We start from the raw sequence: 22,826 nt of genomic DNA on the forward strand, positions 1-22,826 counted from the left end.
ACATGTAGTCTCCCATTCAAATGCAAACCAGGGTGGACCAAACCTGAAAACTGTATAACAGAGTTTTCACTTGTGTGGATGACCTCAGTCTGTCCCAGTACCTCAGGGCAACCCTACCCAATATCCTTGCAATTCCACAACATGTTTGCACCTGCACTTTTTTGGTCAGGAAGTTAGCCAGTAGCATTGGCTAGTATGTTCGTGTGATTACCATGAGTAACAAACCTGTTGATTTCTATCTTTTTGTTCTAACAGCAGGAATGCTTTAAAAATTCTTGACCAGTATTGGATTGATTAAACACTGAAGCTTGCATTAAAAAAACAAAAACAGAGAGCTTGCTGGCAGTCTGTGTAGACAGTGTTGAGCTAGATGGACCAATAGTCTGACTCGGTATATGGCTGCTTCCTCTGTTCCTATGAATGTCACAATGACGATTGCCACAACAAATGCATCGTCTCTAACCTTGGAAATATAAAGGCCCCATTTCTGCCAGTCTGGAGGAATCACTCTTCTTTGTTAACACAATGAATCTTTGTGTGTGTTGATTTTTTTTAAGAAAGCTTGTCCAGATTTATTTATTTATTTGAGGAACTTTGCCAAAAGAGTAATTGCACCTAAGAAAATTAAACAAATTACCCGGACAATTCATTTTTCATATTTATGAAGTGAACCTGTGAATCCAGGCCAAAAAGGGATTTGGGATGGATATGGTCATGATCTTTGGGGATGACGAGGGAAGATGGCTAGAGGCAGGCCTGCCTTTGTCATTAGGTTGGGCTCTGGCAGTTTCTACCATTAGGGGATATGATTAGTGATTTCCTTGGCTTGCGGAATCCCTTCTCCGTGTAAGGTGTGCCTCAATAAAGATGTCACTACAGAGACAGGCTGCAGGTCTGCATAGCAACATGACATCATAAATCAGACTCGCCTCCTCTTTGGGATGAATGAGATGCAGCAAATGGCATGAAATTGATTGTTCCAAATCTTCCCTGAGACATCCACCTGCCAAGTTTATTTTTCCCCAACTTAAGCAACTGGGAAGAGAAAGCCATGGGGATTCACAGTTACTATCTGCAATATAGTTTGGAAATGGCTCAGCACAATGGGTTCTGGGATAAAGTGGACTTATTAAGGAGTCAGCTAGAGCTGACTTTTAGGGGACCCAAAACTGTGCCCTGGTACATCCACCAAGTTAGGAACCCAATACCTTTGCTGCTAAACTGAGGGTCAGAACTGTATCTGATGGTATTGAGACTGGGCCAAATAGAACCCAAAAAACCCCCCATATATTGAGGCATATGATTATAATTCTGGTCACACTCGGCGTACCACATAAACTAAATTATGTGGTTGCCACAGTCAGTTGGATGAAATGGCAGTGAGGGCAAATGATGCCAAGACCAGTGAGTCCAAAGAGAGGGGGGAAAGACTCCACTACAGCAGTAGCAAAGCAAAGCAGTGCCAAACATAGGCAGCATTCACACGTAACTGCAGATGTATAGGCCTGCAGTTCTGCAGACGTTACATGTGAATGCGTGGAACCGAAGTCCAGTGTGGTGACGAAACTAAAGGTCCAGAGTTGGAACTCCAATCCAACCATCATGTTGCAATGACTTTAGTTGCCGCAACCCACGGTACATCCGAATTCAGAACTGCAGGCTGCTTCCCCTGGAACCGGAGTTGAGGGAGGAAGCTCCTCCCTCAGCTCCAGTGTGATTGGCTGTGCAGGCTGTCCTTCTGTCAAGGAAGCCCACACAGCCAGTTCCCCCACCTCTCTGCAGTCTTGCTGATGGCAGACATACTGCTCTTCTGAATGTCCAGATTCTGATGGGAGAGCGTGGGGATGGGCGGGTCATGGAAACATGGGTCCATTGAACCCACAGTTTTGTGTTGCATGTGAATGTGGCCACAGTCTTCCAGAGTAGTTGGCAATTCATTCGATTGTTCCAAATGTGCTATGTTTGAAGCAGATGTTGAAATTAGAAAATATTTGATGCAGTCCTAAACAATAAACGTTTTTACTAATAATTAGATCAGTTTCAAACAAATTTACATGAGCTGGGAATGAAAAATCATGTTGCCAGTAAAGAAATATGGAAAGTGAGCGCAGCTGGAATATATGGCTGGATGAACACCATTAGTTTTTATAATTCTTAGTTTTTAGCTTTTAAAATAACTTTGAATTTGAACTTAATACTGATTGCGGTTATTGACCTTACTTTTAAACTTGTTTACTCAATTTGGTTAATTTTATTACTTTTATTGTATAAAGTATCTTATTGTAGTGAGCCGCCCTGAGAAGGACTGGCAGGGTATAAATATTTTAAATAAATAAATAAATCAAGGTGTTCCCCTACAGATGTTCTTCTCCTGTAAGATGTTGACCTACAACTCCTGTCACCCCTGACTAGTGACCACTGGGGCTGGGGATGATGGGAGTTGTAGTCCAGCAACAGCAGGAGGGCCAAAGTTCTGCAGCCCTGCTCTACACCTTGAACAATGAAACCCTTTCAAAGGTGGTGCATGAGTATTTTAAAATATATTTCCAAAGCAAGGAAGGAAAAGGATGAAAAGCAGAAGGAAACGGGCGCAATAAACAATATCAGGGCTCAAAGAATTGAATGGGCTCAGAACATGTTTCTCACCCTTGTTCACAAGGCCAGTCCTGAACAAACTGGCTATCAGGTCAAATCACCTGCCACTTCTGGACCTATTCCCTGCGGCTCATTAGGAGATGCTGTCATTTCTCAGTGACTTACTGATTTGCACCCAGTGAGCCCCTTTTCTCTTGGAGTCCTTCAAAGGCAAGCCATTTTACATCTTAGAAGAGGGAAGGAAAGTGAAACATTTTCCTTTGGCTTGCTTGATCCATCTGGTTCTTCTCTTCTTGGGGCCAAACGGTCAGAACTTGGATGCCCTACTCAAGTTTGAGAGTTGCACGGGCTCTTGTTTCCTGACTGTACGGAAGTTAAAAACATGGTAGGAGGCAGGGAGCTTGATCGTGTGCAAAGTCCCAGCCGAGTAGGGCAGTTTCCCCCCCGCCTTGTTCTGAAGCAGGGGATGGAATCCAGATAGGGCATGCTTGGGCTTAGCTCACGTTTGAGCTCCCTGCCTCTGAACTTGTTTTTAACTCACACGTGATCAGAAAACGAGTGCGCACGCAGCTCCCGAACTTGAATGGGATGCATCTCCTGCCTCTGATGAACAAGCCTGATCTGTTACATTAATCCCATCTTTAAGGGTGGGTTTAACACAGGAAGTCAACCTGTGGAGTTTGTTATAAAAGCAGTCATGGGGAGGCTACGGGTTGGAATCACAGCACACCGGGGGTGTTATATGCTTTCTCATGGAAAGTCCCCTCAAAGATGCTGCTTACCTCTACGGCTATTTTCTGTATACAACCTGGGTTCTTTCTAATTTTTCTACAGCATCTATAAATTGCAGACATTTCCATCATCGAAATTCTCTTCCAGACACTGGATTCAGTGCAAAGACTTCGAATATACACATATCACTACTGAAGACAACCATCTTAAAATATCTCTGCTCTGCAAACCACCACTTCACGGGTGCACCTTGCTTATTTAACTCCACTCCTCCCTTTCCTGCTCTTCAGACACACTTACTCCTGTCTTGACAACAGAAATTAAAGCCGTTTCTGAGTGTGAGGAAGAATATGGAGAGCTTGCTGACAGGAGAAAGTGGAGGGCACAGGGAAGAGGGATCATGACTGGATATAGTAGCTCATAAAAGACGTGAGATTTATCATTTGGCCATGGAAGTTGAGGAGGAATAAGGTGTGCTGGGACTGAGGAACTTGGCAGGTGTTGCTTTCTGATCATGCACCCTTTTTGTATTCATCCCACAGACCATAAAACTTTGCAAACCCGGTGTTTCTGTCACACTGAATGGGGGCATTGTATCCATTCTGAGAGATTTGGTTGTCTGTTCAGAATTTGTCTGCTGTCTGTTCAGAAAGATCAACTGTGGCAGGACTTATGCGCCTTCTCTGGAGATACCCAACTTTTGGGCCTGAAAACAAATGGAATGAGGATCAACATAGCTCGGAAAACTTATTCAGGGTTGTTCCGCTAAACAGCAAACAGGGATGTACCTCCCATTTTTCTGTGTTCTAATCTGCTCATTTCTACAATAGGCTTGGCACAGTGGTGACAGATGTCCGGACAAAGAGGTTGAAGCCATCAGATCAAGCGTGCTGCCACGCTCAGACAAGGTTGGCTTCAGGTTTTGCAGGGGCTTCAGATGTGCAGCCTCCTATCCTGGTGCCCTCCAGGTAGGTCTTATGGGGCGGGGAGCTGCAGTAGCAAGCACGGATCATCCCCTCTGCTAAGCAGGATCCACCTTGCTTGCTAACAGTATAGTACCACTGCTACTACTTCCCTACTCACAGAGCAAAGAGGCACCAAAAGTGGCGATTCTCTTTATTTCACAGGGAGAGAGCAACTGGCCCTATCCAACTCCAGCACAGCATCCCTCCAGTGGCTGTTGCTGCTTCTTTTATTATGTTATGTTCTCTCTCTCTTTTTAGACTGTGAGCCCTTTGGGGACAGGGAGCCTTCATCTATCTATATATCTATCTAAACCACTTTGGGAACCTTTGTTGAAAAGTGGTATATAAATATTTGTCATATTCAAATTTGTCGTGCATGTGAGCACTGTCTCCTGTAAGAGATCCCCCTTAAGGGATGCAGCCATAGCTCAGTAACAGAGCACCTGCTTACATGCAGAAGGTCCCAAGTTCACTCCCTGGCAGCATCTCCAGGTAGGGCTGGAGCGACTCCTTCCTGAATCCTTGGAGAGCCGCTGCCAGTCAGTGTGGACAATACTGAGCTAGATGGACTTGGTACAAGGCAGCTTCCTCTGTTCTAGGGAAGGAGAGCTGATGTTGTGGTGGTTAGCATGAATTGTCCCCTTTGATGAGCAGGGTTCACCCTGATTTGCATTTGGATGAGTAACTATATGTGAGCACCATTGATTATAAGGAGAGCTGGTTTTGTGGTAGCAAGCATGAATTGTCCTCTTTGCAAAGCAGAGTCTGCCTTGGTTTGCATTTCAATGGGAGACTACATGTGTGAGCACTGGATGATAGAAGATGGGGCCCTCTGAGAAGAGCATCTGCATGCTTGCATGTCGAAGGTTCCAAGTTCCCTCCCTGGCAGCATCTCCAAGACAGGGCTGAGAGAGATTCCTGCCTGCAACCCTGGAGAAGCGGCAGCCAGTCTGGGTAGACACTACTAGCTAAATGGGCCAATGGCCTGACTCAGTATAAGGCAGCTTCTTATGTTCCTAGAATTGGAATGGGGCCACAGTTGTCGAGCATCTGTTTTGCATGCAGAAGCTCCCAGGTTCACTCCCTGGCAGCATCTCCAGGCAAAGGCCTGAAGCCATGGAAAGACTGCCAGCAATGCTGGTGCCAGGCCTGCTCCTGGAGATATTCCCTCTGTCTGTCATATGGAAAACAGAGGACATTGCTTCTGACTTGCTGGCTTGGCCAGTCACAGGACCCCGTGGACAGAAGGATCAACCTTCACAGTCACCTGGTCTGGAACAATAATTAGAGCAATTGCTTTTAACACCACTTAGGCTTCTGAGAGGAAAGGATTTTGGCCTCCGCCTAAACTGAAATCATCAGGAAAACATTGACTGGGGGATAGCTAAGAGAGACTGCAGAAAAGCTGCATAAGCACTAGGCTGATCAGACTGGGGAGGTCCCCATTGCCTCATCCGGAAAGCTCAGAGATTGTAGAGCTCCTTATTCCCCAAAAGCTCAAGAGCTTTCTGGGCTTTGTCTACAACAGTCACCTGGAGTACAAAAAAATCCCCTTTTGCTTAGCTCTGCCCGAGTAGCAATTAGTGTCCAGGGCTTGGACAAAAAGCAGACAAAGTTTAAGGCACAGTGATGTGCAAGGCAGGTAGTTTCACTTTGGCACACAAGAAGGTAGCAAAGCAGACAGTTCGATGCATGCTAGGTTCCCCAGTTGGTTCAATTGGCCACATGTCATGTGAGGCACTATTCACCGGAGGCTCAGACATGGGTTTATTCCCTACGTTCCTCCAGGAGGAGGCTGTAAGAAAATGAGTCAGGCAGGACAGAAAAGAGTCAGGCCCCAGTGGCAGAAGATGGAGAAGCCAAATGGCCAAATCCAATTAAATGGAGCTCTATTTTTAATCTGTAATCAAGCCATTAACCAGCTAACCAAGGGATTTATTTAACTGAAGTCTTCATCCATAAAATGCAATATTACTTTTCCTGCAGCATGTTGTTTTTTAAAAGCCTCCCTGGATCTGAAATCCGTCTTCTTGCCTTATTACACAATTCAGGTGAAAAGCTTAACAAAATTCAAAAGGAGGATTAAAGCATTTCTCTGGAGAATGGGAAGTTCCACAGTAATACTGGACAGAGCCAAAGAGGGATTTAGCATTCAAATTAACCAAGTTGTGTCATTAATGAGGTCCCCAGACCTCATTCCATCTCCTTTTGAAATTACAGAAGAGAGGGGTCAGAGGAATTGCGCTCCATCATTTCTTCATTGTAACAATTTTTTTAATTGTCCCTGGAAACAGACAGGGTACATAACTTTCAGGCTAAGACATCTGTTGACACAGAGCCTTATTATTAATTAAGACATGGACTCCAGCCTTTGAGATTATGGCCATATAATGGGGAACCGCGGATCCAATGGACCTGTACTTGCTGGCTTGGCCAATCACAGGATCCTGTGGACAGAATAATCAACCTTCACAATCATCAGGTCTAGAACAATAATTCTTGCTTTTTGCCCACCCATCCAAGCATCGTTACCTCTACACATTCAGATGTAACCGGTAGGACCTCAACTGCAGTCAGGGAGACTGCAGAGAGGAGAGGGAACCGGCTGGGTGGGCTTCCTTCTGGAATGACAAACACAGCTGGAGGAGCTTCCTCCCTCAACTCTGGTTTGAGCTCAGTGGGACTGCAGTTCAGCATTTAGACATAACACTGACTCCTTCAAACCTCAAGTGGGAGCGGAAAACTCACTACAAACTGAAGGTTCAAATTGGAGTTTGGGGAAAGAATGCTCAGGTCGCTTTTGTGTCCAAACTGCGGCTGCACGTATCTGGACATACTAGAAATTCAACCTCAGGCCCCTTCAACTCTGGTTTCCCCTTATGCGTCAATGGGGCTAATAGGATAGCATTTAGAGTTCTGACATTACTGGAGAAGACATGTGGTCAGTCTACACTACAAAGATTCCCTCTACCCAGAGAACCCTGAGAACAGCAGTTATGTGCTTGGAACATAGATACGACAGAAAATCCCCACCACCCTCACTAAACAACTCTCAGGATTCTTTGCAAGAAGCCACAACAGTTAATGTGGACTGGGGCAGCAAGATTCATGCACTGTCCTGACTTCCATGCATTCAGATTAAGGTCTGCATAGAACCAACAAATGTACCTACAATTCACTGCTTCCTTTAATTTACTGTTGAGGGAAGTCTGGTCATGTTACAGAAATGGGTAATTCTAATGGAGTTAATTTGTTTCTAGAGTTCTCTGTAATACAGATCACATGTTCATAGCAGGCAGTATCTTTATCAATGCAGAACTTTCATTACACAATGGCCCAGATGAGAGAAATAATTCAGGACTTCATCTTCTTGGATCCTGAATATAAAATGATAAATCTGTCTTTTATAGATGGGTTATAAAAACAAAATCAACCCCACTGAGCAGACTCATTCTTAGCTTGTTCTCAGTGTGGATAAAGATGGACAAAAGAGACATAAATCTTGGTCTAATAAACTTTAATGTCTTTAGGATCTTCCCCAGCATTTGGCTGCCAAGAAGGAACATAACTTATCTGCTACTAAAGGGTATTTCTGTTTAAAGACATGGTGCTGACAGTTGATAATCTTCAAGCATAAAGCCAATTTTCTCACATTTTTGATGAGATTTAGACACCACAATGTAACACAGTTCCTGTTCAAGTGGTCAAAATTGCCTCACGCAGAGCAGTTACAATAAATGCAGACATGTGAAAGAGAAGAATTAATGCATAAACTGGCCGCCCCCAGAAGATCTGCCCATGTGATTCCTCTCCTTCAGAACAGGGCCTTCACCACCATTTATTTTCAGATCGTCCCCTTTTCCACCACCCAGGCCATCCCTCTCTCCTTGGCTCAGGGTTTCCAACTCAACTGGATGGAGGGGCAAACAGAAAAGTGATTAGGTTTGCAACCCTGCTGGAATGACATCAAGCCACGGGCTGAGTAGACCAGCTGCTCCATGTCATGGCTAGGTGGAGCGAGGAAGGGCCCAGTTCGGAGCCTGCCCAGTGGCCGAAATCTCCTCGGTTCTGGAGTCAACATGTTACTTAAAATTAGGGAGATCTGGGGTCTCGGCCAAGAAGCTCCTGGGATAACTTTGGACCAGGCTCTATCCATCAGTCTATCCATCAGTCTAACACAGGGTTGCGGCGAAGATAAACTGTGAAAGGAGAACTGTGCATGGTGTCTTGAACTCCTTAAAGGAAGGACAGGATAAGATCTGAAACAAATAAAAGTTGCTATTTATTTTAGGTAGATTTTTTTTTAATGGTGTTGTTATTATCTTGGTGTTTCTATAGCTTTTGTGAACTGTCCTGGCAACACTTTTTAAGGGGCAGAATGCACTAGTAAAATCTATATATATAATGCTCTAAGGCATACCCATGGCTAATCCCATGTGTGGCAGCTCTTGCAAGAGTTCTCAAGCAGAAGCACCTGATTGGGCAGTGGGGATTCCATATGCAGATAGGGAGGAGGAACCTGTAATGGTTAAGGTCAGTTGGAATGCAACTGTTATTGGTCAGAAGATGTTCTTGATTGTAGAGGAGAGGAATCTATATAAATAAAAGGAGAGTGGGCAGGGGTCTGCGAAGAGAGGGGTTGTGAGGGAGGAAAGAGCCCCCTCAGGAGATGGAGGCTGCCGTTGTGTGAATCAGATGAGGAAAGAAGATGAACAAGACCTGTTAAGATGTACAAGACCTGTTAGCAAGGAAAGGCCCAGTCAACCATTGCTGCTGCTGCTGCTGCTGCTGCTGCTGCTGCTACTGCTGCTGCTGCTCCTCCTCCTGTGGGGAGGAGCAGGAGTGGGGCTTGGGTGAGGAGTTCTCTGGGAATAGGGGGCTACAGCTTGGCCAATAAGTGACAGAAATGTTGCAGCTGCGACCAAGAGCGGTGAAGGGGATGGAGTAAAGGGATGGAGGAGTGACCAAGAGGGTGAGGGAGATGGAAGCAACCGGATGGAGGAGGAGGAGGAGTGCAGCCCAGGTGAGGGTGGAGAGATCTCTGAGGCGAGGGGGGCTGTCCACAAACCACAGCCCCAAAAGGAGCAGCTCTCTCTCACCTCAGCAAAGAGTGATTTTGCAAGACCAGGGGCTGCCTTTAAGTAGAAGTTGAATCTCCATTCTTTGGGAGCCCCACCCTTGCCCTCCCCCAGGGCCAATAGGGTACCAGTTCTCCAGGATTGTCTGGCAGCACTGCAAAGCCGACCAGAGAGCCAGACACATCTGGCCAATCAGGGGAGCAGGAGCTCAGGAAATCACATCAAGTGACACAGTGTCACAAAATGGCCACCAGCACCTAAAATGGAGGCTTGAGCCTTCAAATCAGTTTGAACTGAACCAGGCTCTGTTTGGTTAGTCATAGCCTTTATTTCGGTCTTTGACCAGTACAACAGCAAAATAGACAGAAACGGTTCAAACAATCTGCTCCTGCATAATAATAAAAAGTCTCTATAAAATTACTTAGTATAATAAGTAGAAGAAACTAGAAGTTAAAACTATGAACATAAAACTATTTATAAAAGTTAGTCAACACTAATAACAGAATGACACTAAGTATAAAGGTAGCAAAACAGCAAAATAATGTAATTAATACAGAGTGGTGCTAAATCTCATAGAATATTTAGTTCTTAATAAGATCTAAATGAATTTTGCTAGCTATAAGGCAGAACTTAGCCACAGAGCAGGCCTGCTCAACTTCGGCCCTCCTGCAGATGTTGGCCTACAACTCCCATAATCCCTGGCTATTGGCTACAGTGGCTGGGAATTATGGGAGTTGTAGTCCAAAAACAGCTGGGGGGCCTAAGTTGAGCAGGCCTGATCTAGAGTCATTCTGATCTGCCAAGAGGAAATTTAGGTAAAAGGAATCAGGTACAGCCTGGATATGAGCGAATATCTGAAGAGATGTGCTTATATCGAATATCAGGGTAATAGTGACAGTACAAGAGTACATGAGCTGTCGTTTAAATCTCACCAGAGCCACAGGGGCAAATACGCTCTCCATATGGAATTCTTTAATATCTCCCTTCCAACACAGCTATGCACAAGGTATTGCATAGGGTCAATGTCAAGGCTCTGCGGTACTTTGGGATTGGTTTAAATAGTTGGCGGGGGTAAAGTTCAGAATTTGAGTGCCCCAAAAGACACCAACTGGAATGGAGCCCTGATCAATTTGCTGCTCCATATCATAAATTCTTTCCCTTATTTTGAGTCTGGCATTTTCATAACCCAGGGTTAGCAGTGCGGTGGGAGCAAAACCGTAATAATATATGCTTTCCTCCCTGTTTGGTTTGGACCGGGACTGGCGTTGCCATAGGAATGCCCTGTTTGGTCTGAGTTCGAACCTTCGAACCGAACTGGTTCGAATTTGAACCTGTTCGCACATCCCTATGTAGAAGGTCCTAGGTTCAGTCCCTGGCAGCATCTCCAGGTAGATCTGAATGAGACTCCTGCCTGTAATCTTGGAAAGTCGCTGCCAGGCAGTGCAGACAATACTGAGCTAGATGGACCAATGCTCTGACTCGGTATAAGATCAGTCCAAAATAATTTCTTTGATGGCAGTGGCCCAACAATTTTCCACCTTATGCAACTGCCTCACTCTGCCCCATGAACAGGCCACCTCTGGCAACATCATGAAAAAGTCTTTCATGATCACAGAAATTGCAGAAGCCACAAATAGAGCCCAGCAGAATCCGGAACAGTCAAAAACATGCCTGCCTATTGTATGCCTGCCATGTGCTTGTATTTCCCGAAGCACATGGGAAACTGAACATGGCATATGGGCCACTGAGTGTCTGAACTGGACTACAACCTTGGCACCTGACTCTGTACGGAGCACAAAAGCTAGGTTAATAGCATTCATATAAAGGTCCGATAGATGCAGTCTGCTTCCACTTTCATAACATTGCTTTCATACCACTATTTATGCATAAATATCAAGACGGATTATCTGCAGACTCCGGGCCTCTTTAAATCAAAACAAATGTGGGGTAATCTTTTGTCAGAGTTTGAGTCAATGTTAGTTGTACAGCTCAGATTTCATTTGGGGAGTTTGAACTCTATTATCTGCCTGGTTGCTTTGTCTTCTGTAGAAAAGGCTGAAACACAATCATGTCGATGCTGAAATGAGTGAAGTTTGCCTATGCACAAGCGGTAACGCCTACGGTATGTTTTCATTAGTGTTTTCCCCCCCTCTGTGGCAATAAACTGTGGAATTCTCAGACAGTGATAATAAAACTGCCATTTTCTAGGTTAGAAACAAAAGCTGAAGCAGTGATCGGCTTAAACTAACATCAACCAGCCTAGCATTATTAGATGCCACAGGAGAATGAAAGAAGGTTACAGATGTTTTAATAACCAGTTTGAATGGAATCTAAGTTGTATCAAACAAGGAGGTGGGGTGGGGGTTACTGGCTATATCCAGGGATTTGGTGTACAGTGTCATCAATAGGTTGACGTTGCTGTACTTTATCTTGCATTTCCATTAGATTTCGGGGTGGAACTTGAGGTCTCCATGAAACTGAAGGCCGGGAAATTTAGGACTGACAAAAGGAAGCACTTTTTCATGCAGTATATAATTAATCTATGGAATTCTTTGCCACAGGATGTGGTGATGGCCACTAGCTTGGATAGCTTTAGAAGGGGCTTAGATAAATCCATGGAGGACAAGTCTATCAATGGCTATTAGTCTGAGGGCTATAGGCCACCTCCAGCCTCAGAGGCAAGATGCCTCTCAATACCAGTTGCAGGAGAGCATCAGCAGCAGAGAGGGTGTGCCCTCAGCTCTTGCCTGTGGGCTTCTCAGAGGCACCTGGTGGGAAACAGCAGGGATGCTGGACTAGAGAGGTCTTGGGCCTGATCTAGACCAGCAGGGCTGTTTTTATGTCCTGAACCAGTGTCTTAGGCCGGTGATAGACTGGATATGGTGGCACTCCCCTTAAAAATAAGATCTGTTTTTGTGTGCTCACAGGTAAGTGAGGGCTGTAGCTAGGAGTGCTTTTTAGATGTCTTCTTCTAGTTTGCCAGCAACACCCCTTTTGTAGCTAGCTCTTCCACCTTTTCCACCTGCTAAGGGGGTGGGGGATGCACATATTCTACCAGGCCTATGCCTTTGGTGGCAAGGTCTTATACCAGTCTCCAGGAGCCAGTGATCATGGAAGATAGGCTTGGCTTAATGTCTGAGTCTTCCCTTCCTTGTAACTACTGAAAAGGGGTGATGAAGGGATATCTCTGATCAAGATATGCAAGTTTCTTCTCATGAGATGTGAAAGGGGTTCGCTCAGAATGTTGATATTACAAGACCTGGGATCCAATTTATCCACAGCCACATGATGGACACGGGGCCGGATTGAATACACTCAGCTCATCAGTTCCAGTGTGCTTGAGGAAGGGTCTGAGCATAAAGGGAAAGGCCATAGTTCAGTGTTGAAGCATATGTTTTGCATATTGAAGGTCTCAGGCCAGGTCCTTGACACCCCCAGGATCAGGCAGCAGGTGACTGGAAAGAGTCTCAGAGCCTGAGAGACTGAAGAGTTGCCAGCCATCAAAAATGGACAACACTGGACTAGATGGACAAAAGAACATAGGAAAAGCTTATAGGCCTTGGGCTGGATCAGGCCCAAGGCCTATCTAGGATTGAAGTTGGTCTCAGGGCAAATGTTTATCACCAGTCAACTAGACAGTCAACTCAACTAGACAGTCAAAGTCTGGTCGGCGTCTGGATTCCAGGTTTCCACCTGGAAACCCCATGGGAGCCATTTTGAGCTCCGTGAAGGAAGAAGGGCAGACTGTAATGGAAATGAATAAATTTATCTTTATACAGTAGCTGTTTCTCAGATGAAGTGTTGAAGAGGCATGCCCTGTACTGAATTATCTAGCATTTGAACACCTGGGCTTTCCTTGTCTTCTTTCCCCATTTCCCTCTATTTCTTCTGCTTCTTCTCCACTTCCTCATCTCCATTTTATACTGGTGAGCTCCCTAAAATCCCATACTCCAAGAAAAACTCTGCCCAGTTCATCCAAAGAAACCAAAACCAGCTGATGCAACAACATCCACTTTCATAGGCACGCCAACGAAATCATAGCACACATCTGCAATGAAAGCCTGTCCTTTATAACACTTTAACAGCCTCATGGACTAGTACTTCACTATGAATGAGAGGCTGAGCAGAATGCAGAACGGCTGTGAGTAGCAGATTAGGCGCTGGCAAGAAGCAGGGAAAGATCTCTGAAGCTCACTCAAGTTTTCCAGCTAATCAGCTAATCGCAGGTCCTCCTCTCACCAGGGAGAAAGACAACACTTTGCTTCAACACACCCTGAGCACACATACTTGCTTTCTTCTTCTAACCCTAAAAAACAATGGAAGACTCCAGCCGTTTTTCTTTTTTGCTTCCCCCACCCTTATTTTAGCTAGCAACACTAGAATATTTCAAGAGGTGGGAAGAAGGAGTGGGGGGAGGCGGGGAGGAAATGACACAAGGTTAAATGCATGATGAAGTGCAACTTTTAATCATCTTGATACATGAACCAAAGCTTTTCTGGAGCAAGTTTTGCATGCATATAGTACTTTCTTGCCAGGAACTGCCAAAGCCAGAACCGGGAACCATGGGCTCTGGGTAAAGCTGGAGTGAGTCACTGGTTGGAGCATCCTAGGCTGTGACAGTTTCCAGATACTGGAGTAACTCTGCCCACAAAAAGTTGGTCATTGGATTCCCACAAAGCATAGCTAGGGGAGAGGGGGCTCCTGTTCACCCCTCTCCCCAGTGGCCCCTCAAGTGCACCAGCCACTCCCCTGCATATGACATCACATGTGGGGTGTGTGGCCAGCAGCTGGAAGGACCAGCACAGCCCTGCTGAGGTCATTTCCCAGCTGACAATGAAGTGGGCTGGGTGTATTCTTCGTTCTAGGGAGGGGCAAGACAGGCAGCACTCAAGAGCTGGGCGGCTTGAGTTCTTTGAACCTCTTTACCCAATTATAACTCCGCCCCTGGGTTTTCCTCACGAGGGTAGGATTATAAAAGCATCTGGGTCAGGTTAAGATTTTGCTTAGGCGATGAGAGTCCTTCCTGATCATGGCTCTGGCCCCAGGCCTGATCTCCTGGCTCCCACTTGATAACTGCCTAAAACCTCAACTCTGGAAGAGCTGTCAAATTTACACTCAGATTCTTGGTCAGATGGTTGATAGGAAGAAAAGAGAAATCTCTCCTCTTTAAAAGAGGATGTTCATTATAAGGGAATCAGGAGCTTCAAGAGCCTCTCTTGGGAATATTACCAGCCACTGTGTGTGTGTGTGTGTGTCTGATGACGTATAAGGGGGCACTGTCTCAAGGGTCCCTATGGGAGGCAAAGCAGGACCAAGAAAATGTCTGGGAATGATCCCTAACCACCAAATTCCTATAACACAATCAAAGGGTACCAAATCTAAAACAACCCCAAAGCCTATTAGATACATATTAGAGAGCCAGCATGGTGTAGTGGTTAGAGTGCTAGACTAGGACCAGGGAGACCCGAGTTCAAATCCCCATTCAGACATGAAACTAGCTGGGTGACTCTGGGCCAGTCACTTCTCTCTCAGCCTAACCTACTTCACAGGGTTGTTGTGAAAGAGAAACTCAAGTATGTAGTACACCGCTCTGGGCTCCTTGGAGGAAGAGCGGGATATAAATGTAAAAATAAAATAAAATAATAATAATAATAATATGGCAATATTTTAAACATAAAATGTATGAATCATCAAGTTCTACAAGTGGATTGTGCACAGTTTGGGAGGTGGGTCTGGTTTGGAGGTCAAGGTTTAAGTGAGAGATTTTGTCGGTCCCAATCCAGGAGCTGAATAGGGGCTTGCTTCCTCCTCCTTCTCTCCCAAGGAGGAGAAATATGGGAAATATGCCTTCGGCAGTCAGGAAGGTGCTCCTCAGCTGGTGATGGGCCTCAGCCTTGATTCAGCACTGAAACTTATTTTGGAGTCCTGTGGGGTAGCTGAAGGAGGTCTAGGGCAGTGTTCCTTCTAACAGGGATTACCAGATATTGTTGACTACAATGCCCAGAATCCCCAGCTGCAATTACTTTGGCTTGGGGATTATGGGAGTTGTAGTCAAAAACACCTGGGAATCTCTGTTAAAAAGAACACTAGAGCAGGGCCAAAGGTTCCAATGGCATTATGTGGAGATGCCCTAAGATCTCAAGAGAAATAGCTATGTGAGGGGCAAGCCCCTTGAGGTTTCTGGTCACCATGGGGTCTTGGTTGGTGCTACGGCTAAATCACCTCTTCCCTAGAGGAGATCTCATCAGAGTTCAGAGAAGGCTGGGCCCTGGTGTCAGATGTTAGGTGGGTGGTAGCTGGAGGAAGGACTATTCCTGTGGAGGTGAGCACTTTCTGGAATGATTTCCCCAGAGAAACTGGAGTTTCTAAGCTAACACTTCTTTGTATTTGCCCAAGTGTCAGTTTAACTGATTTATGCTGTTGTATGAGGTTTCTACTGTTTTACTGCTGCACTGTTATTTTGGGTGTGTTATTAATTGTTCTTAATATTCTCATCTAATTTTGTTTTAACTGTTGTGAACTGCCTGGCATTTATTTGATGAAGTATAAGGCAGCAAAAGAATATAAACACAGAAATAATATTATGTATATAAACTATTACAGCCCCAATGTTAACCTGCTATATCCAAAGTTATGCAGCATAATATATCCAAATATATTGTTTAAATATATTTTTTCAATATCAGAATTGAGGGGGGGAACTCTCAAAGATGATGAACAACAACAAAAGAGAGAGAGAACTCAATACCAACTATGGAAAACACACTATGTTTGGCCAGACTGGGGGATGGATTTCATGTCTGGTGTGAGGTGCGGGAATGTCCCTGTATCATAATTTTATGGTCTGTTTACAGCTGATGAAGCATTAATTGGATGGGCTCCATGGCGCTCGCTCAGTCTGATCAACCATTGCTCTTAGACACAGAGAACCACCTGCAAAATGTGTTAGACAATGCCATGTGCAGAGGCAAATCTCACTGAATTATTTGGATTGTTATCCTGTTCCACCCTTTGGGTGGATTTAGGTCCCTCAGACAACCTTGCATTGGATTGGATGGAATCGGATTCAATTGGATTGAATCAGTCCTCACTATCATGGATCTGATCCGATACAAAATTGGCCAATACAACTTGCATTGAAAAAGATTCAATGATCAACTCAACTCGATGCACAGCCCTAGATGCTATATCATAATGTAATGTAGTTTCTGGTGCATTCTGAGAGTTAAAAAATTGCTTTCCAGGAAGAGCAACAGTGTTTCAAGAGCTGCTGCTGCTACTAGGGATGTGTGAGCTGACTTGGCCAGTCTGAGTTCAAACCAGACTGGCCTCGGTGCGAACGGACCGTTTCGGACCAGTTCGGTGGTCTACTTGTAACGGGGAGAATTCCCCTTTACCAGTAAAGGGGTGGGGGTGGGGGCTTCCCTGGCCCTAGGGGGTGGTGGGATGGGACTCAGTAGTACTCACAAAAAAGATTGGGGGGCAGCTTCCCCCCAGCCTCCCCCTTAGTAGTCCTGGCTGCAAGGCCCACTACTGATGAAGCATTAGTGGAAGTGGGGGGTGGGGGAGCCATCACCCCCCCAGCCACTGCCTATCCTGTTTGTGAGTACTATTGACTCCCCTCCCACCCCCTCTAGGCCTACGGAAACCCCCCTGCCCCTTAACCAGTAAAGGGGAATCCTCACAGGATTAACATGCTCTCACAATGGCCACCAAAAGTGGGAAGCTGTTCCCCTACCCCCACTCTTTTGTTAGGATTTCCCACCCCCAAATTGTCTTGTTTGCTACGAGGGGTCAATCTGTCCTTTCTTTCCGTTAACCCCATTTTTACGCTCGTGTGTCAGCTGTGGCTGCTTGCAGCCACAGTGGGCACACTGAAGGGGGGGGGGGAGAGGGAGGGGAGGTGGAATCCAAGGAATGCACTGCACACTCGCATGGTGCATTACTGGGGCTCCGGGGGGCAGGGCAGCAGTGCTCTCCTTCACCTGACCCCCAGAGCTGCCAGGCAGGGTGGGGTGAGGCACGGGTGGCCCGCAGGAGAGCCGCCGCCCGTCTGGTTGGGCGATCCACTCACCCAGTGACAGGTAAGTGATTGTCTGTGGGGAAAGTGGGTCAAACCCACTATCGCCGCAGACCTCCTCTTGGAGTTTCACACTACTTGTGTGGAGCGCCTCATGGTGCGGCCACATTGAGAGTACTGCGTGCAGTTCTGGTCACCATATCTTAAGAAGTACATTATAGAACTGGAAAGGTTGCCCAAGAGGGCAACCAAGATGATCAGGGGCCTGGAGCACCTTCCTTATGAGGCAAGGCTACACGTAGCTATAACCTTACTCCCCCTCGGGGGAGTTCCTGGAGATGGCGGGGGGTCTCCGGAGGTTCCCCCCCAATGGCTCTCTTTATGGCCCCCTCCAGCCAGCTCTTCAGCCGATTTTCAGCATTCTCTCCTCGGCGCGGTGGCCATTTTAGAGGTCAATTGCACAGGCGTGCAGCCTCCAAAATGACCACCGTGCCGAGGGGAGAAGGCCAAAAACTGGCCAAAGAGCCAGCCGAATTGCCTGGAGGGGGCCATAAAGAGAGCCACCAGGGGAGGGGGGACCTCCACAGACACACACACCCCTGCCACCTCCAGGAACTCCCCCAAGGGGGACTAAGGTTAAAAAAAATTATTTTTATTTTTTTACCAAAAATGTTTGTAAACCCTACCTCCCCACACACACAACCGAACCGAGCTGGGAGGGTTCGAGGAGATGCTGGACCAAACTGTCCCAGTCGAGTTTGAGTCCGGTTCAGACTCAAACCGAACTGGGCCAGCCGGTTCCATGCACACCCCTTGCATCTGGTGGGCCACTGTTTGAAGCAGGATGGCTGGACTAGATGTTCTTATGTAAGGCTTGTTCTTATGTAAGTAAGAACAAATTCTAAAAGGGTATTTATATCTTGTTGTGGAGGGTGTTTTGTGTGTGTGTTTTTAAACACAAAGTTAGCACTGATGTGACTATGCTGTGATATTTCAGGGAAGGAATGCTGCAGAAAAAGAGTAACATTTCTTCTTTTTAAAAGTAGCACTGGCCGTTGGCATGTGTGGGAAGAGGACATGCCTCCGCTTTCCCAGGCCCAACCTAATCCCTAGAGTTCTAACTGCTTTGTCTGTGCCAACCCCAAAGGTGAAGGTTTTCAAAGTCTGCCGCCATATGGTTCCTTTTCAAACTGTCAGGCCTGCCAATTCACCAGATCAATCTCCTTCCGAACACCAAATGTTCTCACTGCTGCAGTTCAATCCAGCCCCTGACCAAACACTTTGCCTACTACTCCTTACACCATCAAGGTGAGCTTACTTCTGCTAGTCACAACCTGTGATCAGCGGATGAGAGTCAGTTTTCAGAGTGCGACCACATCCGTATTTCTGACTGACGTGATTTCTGAAAGCAGATATAACCGGAGTGAACATGTTCGGAACCCAAACTTGCAACTGTACTTTCACTTTCAAAGACTCTCAAGAAATTTCCACACATTCACTGCACCAAAAACAGAGTGGGAAGGCACACACTCCCACCGTGTGTGTGTGTGTGTGTGTGTGTGTAGATACTTTCCAAAAAGGCAGGGTCACTGATAACACTCACAGAGCTTTCGGCCAAATGCTCACAGGTTCAGGGCACAAACAGTGGCCTCAGTCCTCATCCTCTCTCCATTCCAATATGCCACATTATGGCTGACTCTTGTGAGGTTGGAGTTGTCACAAAAGAACCCTGCTTTTCAAAGTGCCACCCAGAGCTTGTAATTTGTTTTCAGTTTTGGAGAGGGAAACACACCCTACATGTGTGCTACTTCACTTGAACTCTGGTCGGTAAGTTTGCTTTGGCATGAGACACACTTACCTAAGTAGTTGTTGCTCTTGGACATTTCTGTAATGTTGATTTTTGTGGCACCCTCTGGGATTTCCACGATTTTGTGGTAACCGAGGTTGGTCAGGGTGTGCTTGAAGACTCCAGAGATGACTTTGCAAGCTGTGTTGTCCCCTCCGCATATTCCACATTTGTCCACCACCTTGTCTGAACCAAGGTAGTCATCGCAGCCAATACTCTGTGTGGAAAGAAATACCATTTAACACAAACTGAATGTGGCATCATTTAATTTTAGGAAAGCAACAAAAACAATGGATGGGTCATATGTCTCACTGGTCTAGACACTCCAGCCTCCAGCACAGTAAATTGAAAATTATGGTTCCCAAGAAAATTATGGTTCCTTCCTTAGCTCAGTGGTAGGAAACACATTTTGCATGCAGAAGATTGCAGGTTTGCTCCCTAGCAACATCTCCAGATAGGGCTGGGAAAGATTCCTGCCTGAAGCCTTGGAGAGCTGCTACCAGTCAGTGTAGACCAGGACTGCACAACTTTGGCCCTCCTGCTGTTTTGGGACTACAGCTCCCATCAGCCCCAGCCACACTGGCCAATAATGAGGGATGATGGGAGTTGTAGTCCAACATCTGCAAGAGGGCTGAAATTGTACAGCCCTGGTGTGGACAATACTGAGCTAGGTGGACCATTGGTTTGACTCAGTAGAAGCAAGGGAGTAGCAAGGTTGGAGTGGGTCCAGAGACAAGATATTAAAATGCCACCCCCTCACTGAAGCTCAGCTCAAGATACAAGTCATTTAATGGTACTGGAGAAAGACACACTGTTCTGGTAGCTCCAGGTCTTAACACTCATATCAGTTTCGGAGGATGAATACAACTCAAGGAAGCCCAGGCGGGTGCGCGGCTGGGGGAGTCAGTCATGTGACTTGCCTCCGGGGCCCCCCCAAGGCAGTGGGCCCCCAGACAACTGTCTCCCCTTGCCCTATTATAGTTACGCCCCTGAGTAGAAGGCAGCATCCTATGTATCCTTTTATAAAGCACACATGAAAATGACGTGATAGTCCATGAAGCCTGAGCTGTATCCATCCTGAGCTCTTTTCAGGTTCAATAGAACCAAGATAGAAGAGGCTGGGGATAAATGGTCACATGACCACCACTGGCAAGCTGGGCCCCCATAGGCATGCAGAACACTACAAATGGAACAAAGTATGGCCTACCACTATTTTCAAGCCCTTCCGGTGATGTGCAGAAAACCTATCCACAGCTTTCTGCACATGCCATATGGGGGCAGCAGGAGTGGTATATATTTGTAGTCCTGCATAAACCTCCAAACATACAGAAGACCTGCATAAACCTCCAAACATGCAGAAAAAATTTGCATACCTGCATAAACCTCCAAACATGTATAGACCTGCATAAACCTCCAAACATGCAGAAAAAAATTCCAGATCTGTTTTCCATCATTCCCAAAGTAAATGATTTGACTTCTTAGAAGTAATCTACTTTAAATCGCACGCATGTGCACACACAGTGGGGGTGGGGAGGCATAGAAAAACATTATGGCTCATTCCAGTTTATTGCCTCTTGGTATTTATTTAGTTTATTCTGGGCAAAATTCAAGTGCTGGCATTGACCTAGAAAATCCAAAGTAGCTTTGGCCCTTCTGTGCCAAGAAGGTTTCCTCTGCTGCAATGTGTATGGAACAACTTCCACGATTAGCCAAAGACCACCTCCTAAGTACACCATCAGTCAAATCCATAAAATGAAGACATTCTTAATGGCTCTTCAGAAATGATCAGCCTTTCATCCCTTGGAGATCTGAGCCCCCAGAGCGAGAGGGTGGCCCTGGCTGTGGTAGGAGGTGGAAATTAGAGTGATTCTTGCTTCCTTCCACCGCATGTCAAAAGCCTGTGATAGGAATGTGCAGAAACCCTCTGAAAAACCTTCAGTTGTCTTAGAGAAACTCCTAAATGTTTTCCTGTAGAGAGAGAGAATACTCCAATGCATTTGGAACTCAACTTTTTGAACTCCAAATCCTGTTTATAAAGCGCTGAACGGCTTCGGTGGGTCCAGTGTATTTAAGAGAATGCCTTCTTCTTCATGAACCCCACTGCTTATTAAGATCACTGGGGGAGGTCCCGTTACAGTTGCCACCAGCGTGTTTGGTAGCAACTTGGGATTGGGCCTTCTCTAGGGCTGCCCCAGGACTCTAGAACACACTCTCAAATAAAATCAGAGCCTCCCCAGCTTTTAAAAAACAGCTGAAAATGTACCTTTTTAATCAGGTCTTTTAGTTAAGTTTTAAAGTTTATATTGAAATTTGAAATTATTTTAATCATTTTGATGTTTTATTTTCAGTGGTTGTTTTAAATTGGTTTTAGTGTGTAAACTGCCCAGAGATGTGTATATTGGGCAGTATAGAAATACACAAAATATAGTATAATAACGTTTTTCAAAATGGAGCCAATCCTAAAAAAAATAGTCACTCAAAGCAAACATAAAACAGCAGGATAGAATCAAACTCTCTTAGACTGTGACAATAAATTACACACACATACATCATTAGTCCAGATTTAGAATACTTTATAGCAGATATAAGTGATCTTGGCCCTCCAGTTGTTGTTGAACTACAACTCCCATCATCCCCAACCTGTGGCTGGCAATGATGGGAGCTGCAGTTCAACATCAGCCGGAGAGCCAAGATCACTTCCCTCTGCTTTATAGAATGAAAACTTACTAATGAATAGTTTGACTCTTTATTGCAGTCTGTATCCAATATTAACATCATCCTTGGATTAAGACATCTTTACACAAAGTCGCAATACATAATTGAGACAGTTTTATGGTCAAGAAATGGTTAAAGAAGGTCTGCATAAACCAAGCTGCTCTAATTGCAACTTGCCGGCAGCATAATAAACTCCTGTCCACTTTGGTATGCAGGCAGGGGGCCCCTTGCTATCTGTAGATAACAAACTGCTGGTAGACACTTGCTCAAGGCCACAACTGTAGGGAGTGAAATAGTTGTAGTGATATGCAGGGAGAAGGAGGGGGGGAAATGCTTAAGTTATAGTTTAGTAGAGAAATTGTCTGATTGGTAGAATTGTTAAGATGACGATTAAGTGATGCTTACCAATGAGAATTGTACCCACTATATGTAAATTATGTGTATAAAAGGTGAGGCCGCAGTGTGACCAGGGTCTCAGCCTTTGGAAATTATTCCACTGGGTCCATTTGCCGGCAAATAAATAAATCTGCTTTCTCTCACCTGTGGTGTCAATCTCTGTCTCAGAACCCTGGGAATTTCTGCTACATAATTATACATAAATATGTATGTATAATAAAGCAGCATAAGAACAATGGGGAGCAATTCTTAATTCATCCGATGACGAATTCTACAAATTATAGCACAAAACTGCGCAACTTTGTATGTTAGTTCATTATTATGACCAGACAGCAACCAAGTTATATAAAATGCATCCCAACTTCCAGGAAACTTTCCTCTTAGAGCTCTCTTGGTGAAACTTGATATAATTGGCAGTACAGAAACATATGCTCAGTAGATTCAACTACATCAGCACCACGGGGGCATTTTCATTCTCT

At 45.5% G+C, this 22,826-nt stretch overlaps 1 protein-coding gene across 7 annotated transcripts in view; it reads right to left on the reverse strand.

Annotated features, from left to right (window-relative positions):
- THSD4 (thrombospondin type 1 domain containing 4) overlaps positions 1–22,826 on the reverse strand; it is a 435,377-nt gene that overhangs the window by 68,562 nt on the left and 343,989 nt on the right. For all 7 annotated transcript variants that reach the window (XM_053271987.1, XM_053271990.1, XM_053271988.1 and 4 more), the window contains one exon: positions 19,249–19,453. In XM_053271987.1, the coding sequence (XP_053127962.1) occupies positions 19,249–19,453 (205 nt within the window). The remainder of the gene's footprint in view (positions 1–19,248; positions 19,454–22,826) is intronic.

Source organism: Hemicordylus capensis, chromosome 10 (assembly GCF_027244095.1).
Source record: "Hemicordylus capensis ecotype Gifberg chromosome 10, rHemCap1.1.pri, whole genome shotgun sequence".
Classification (NCBI taxonomy): Eukaryota; Metazoa; Chordata; class Lepidosauria; order Squamata; family Cordylidae; genus Hemicordylus; species Hemicordylus capensis.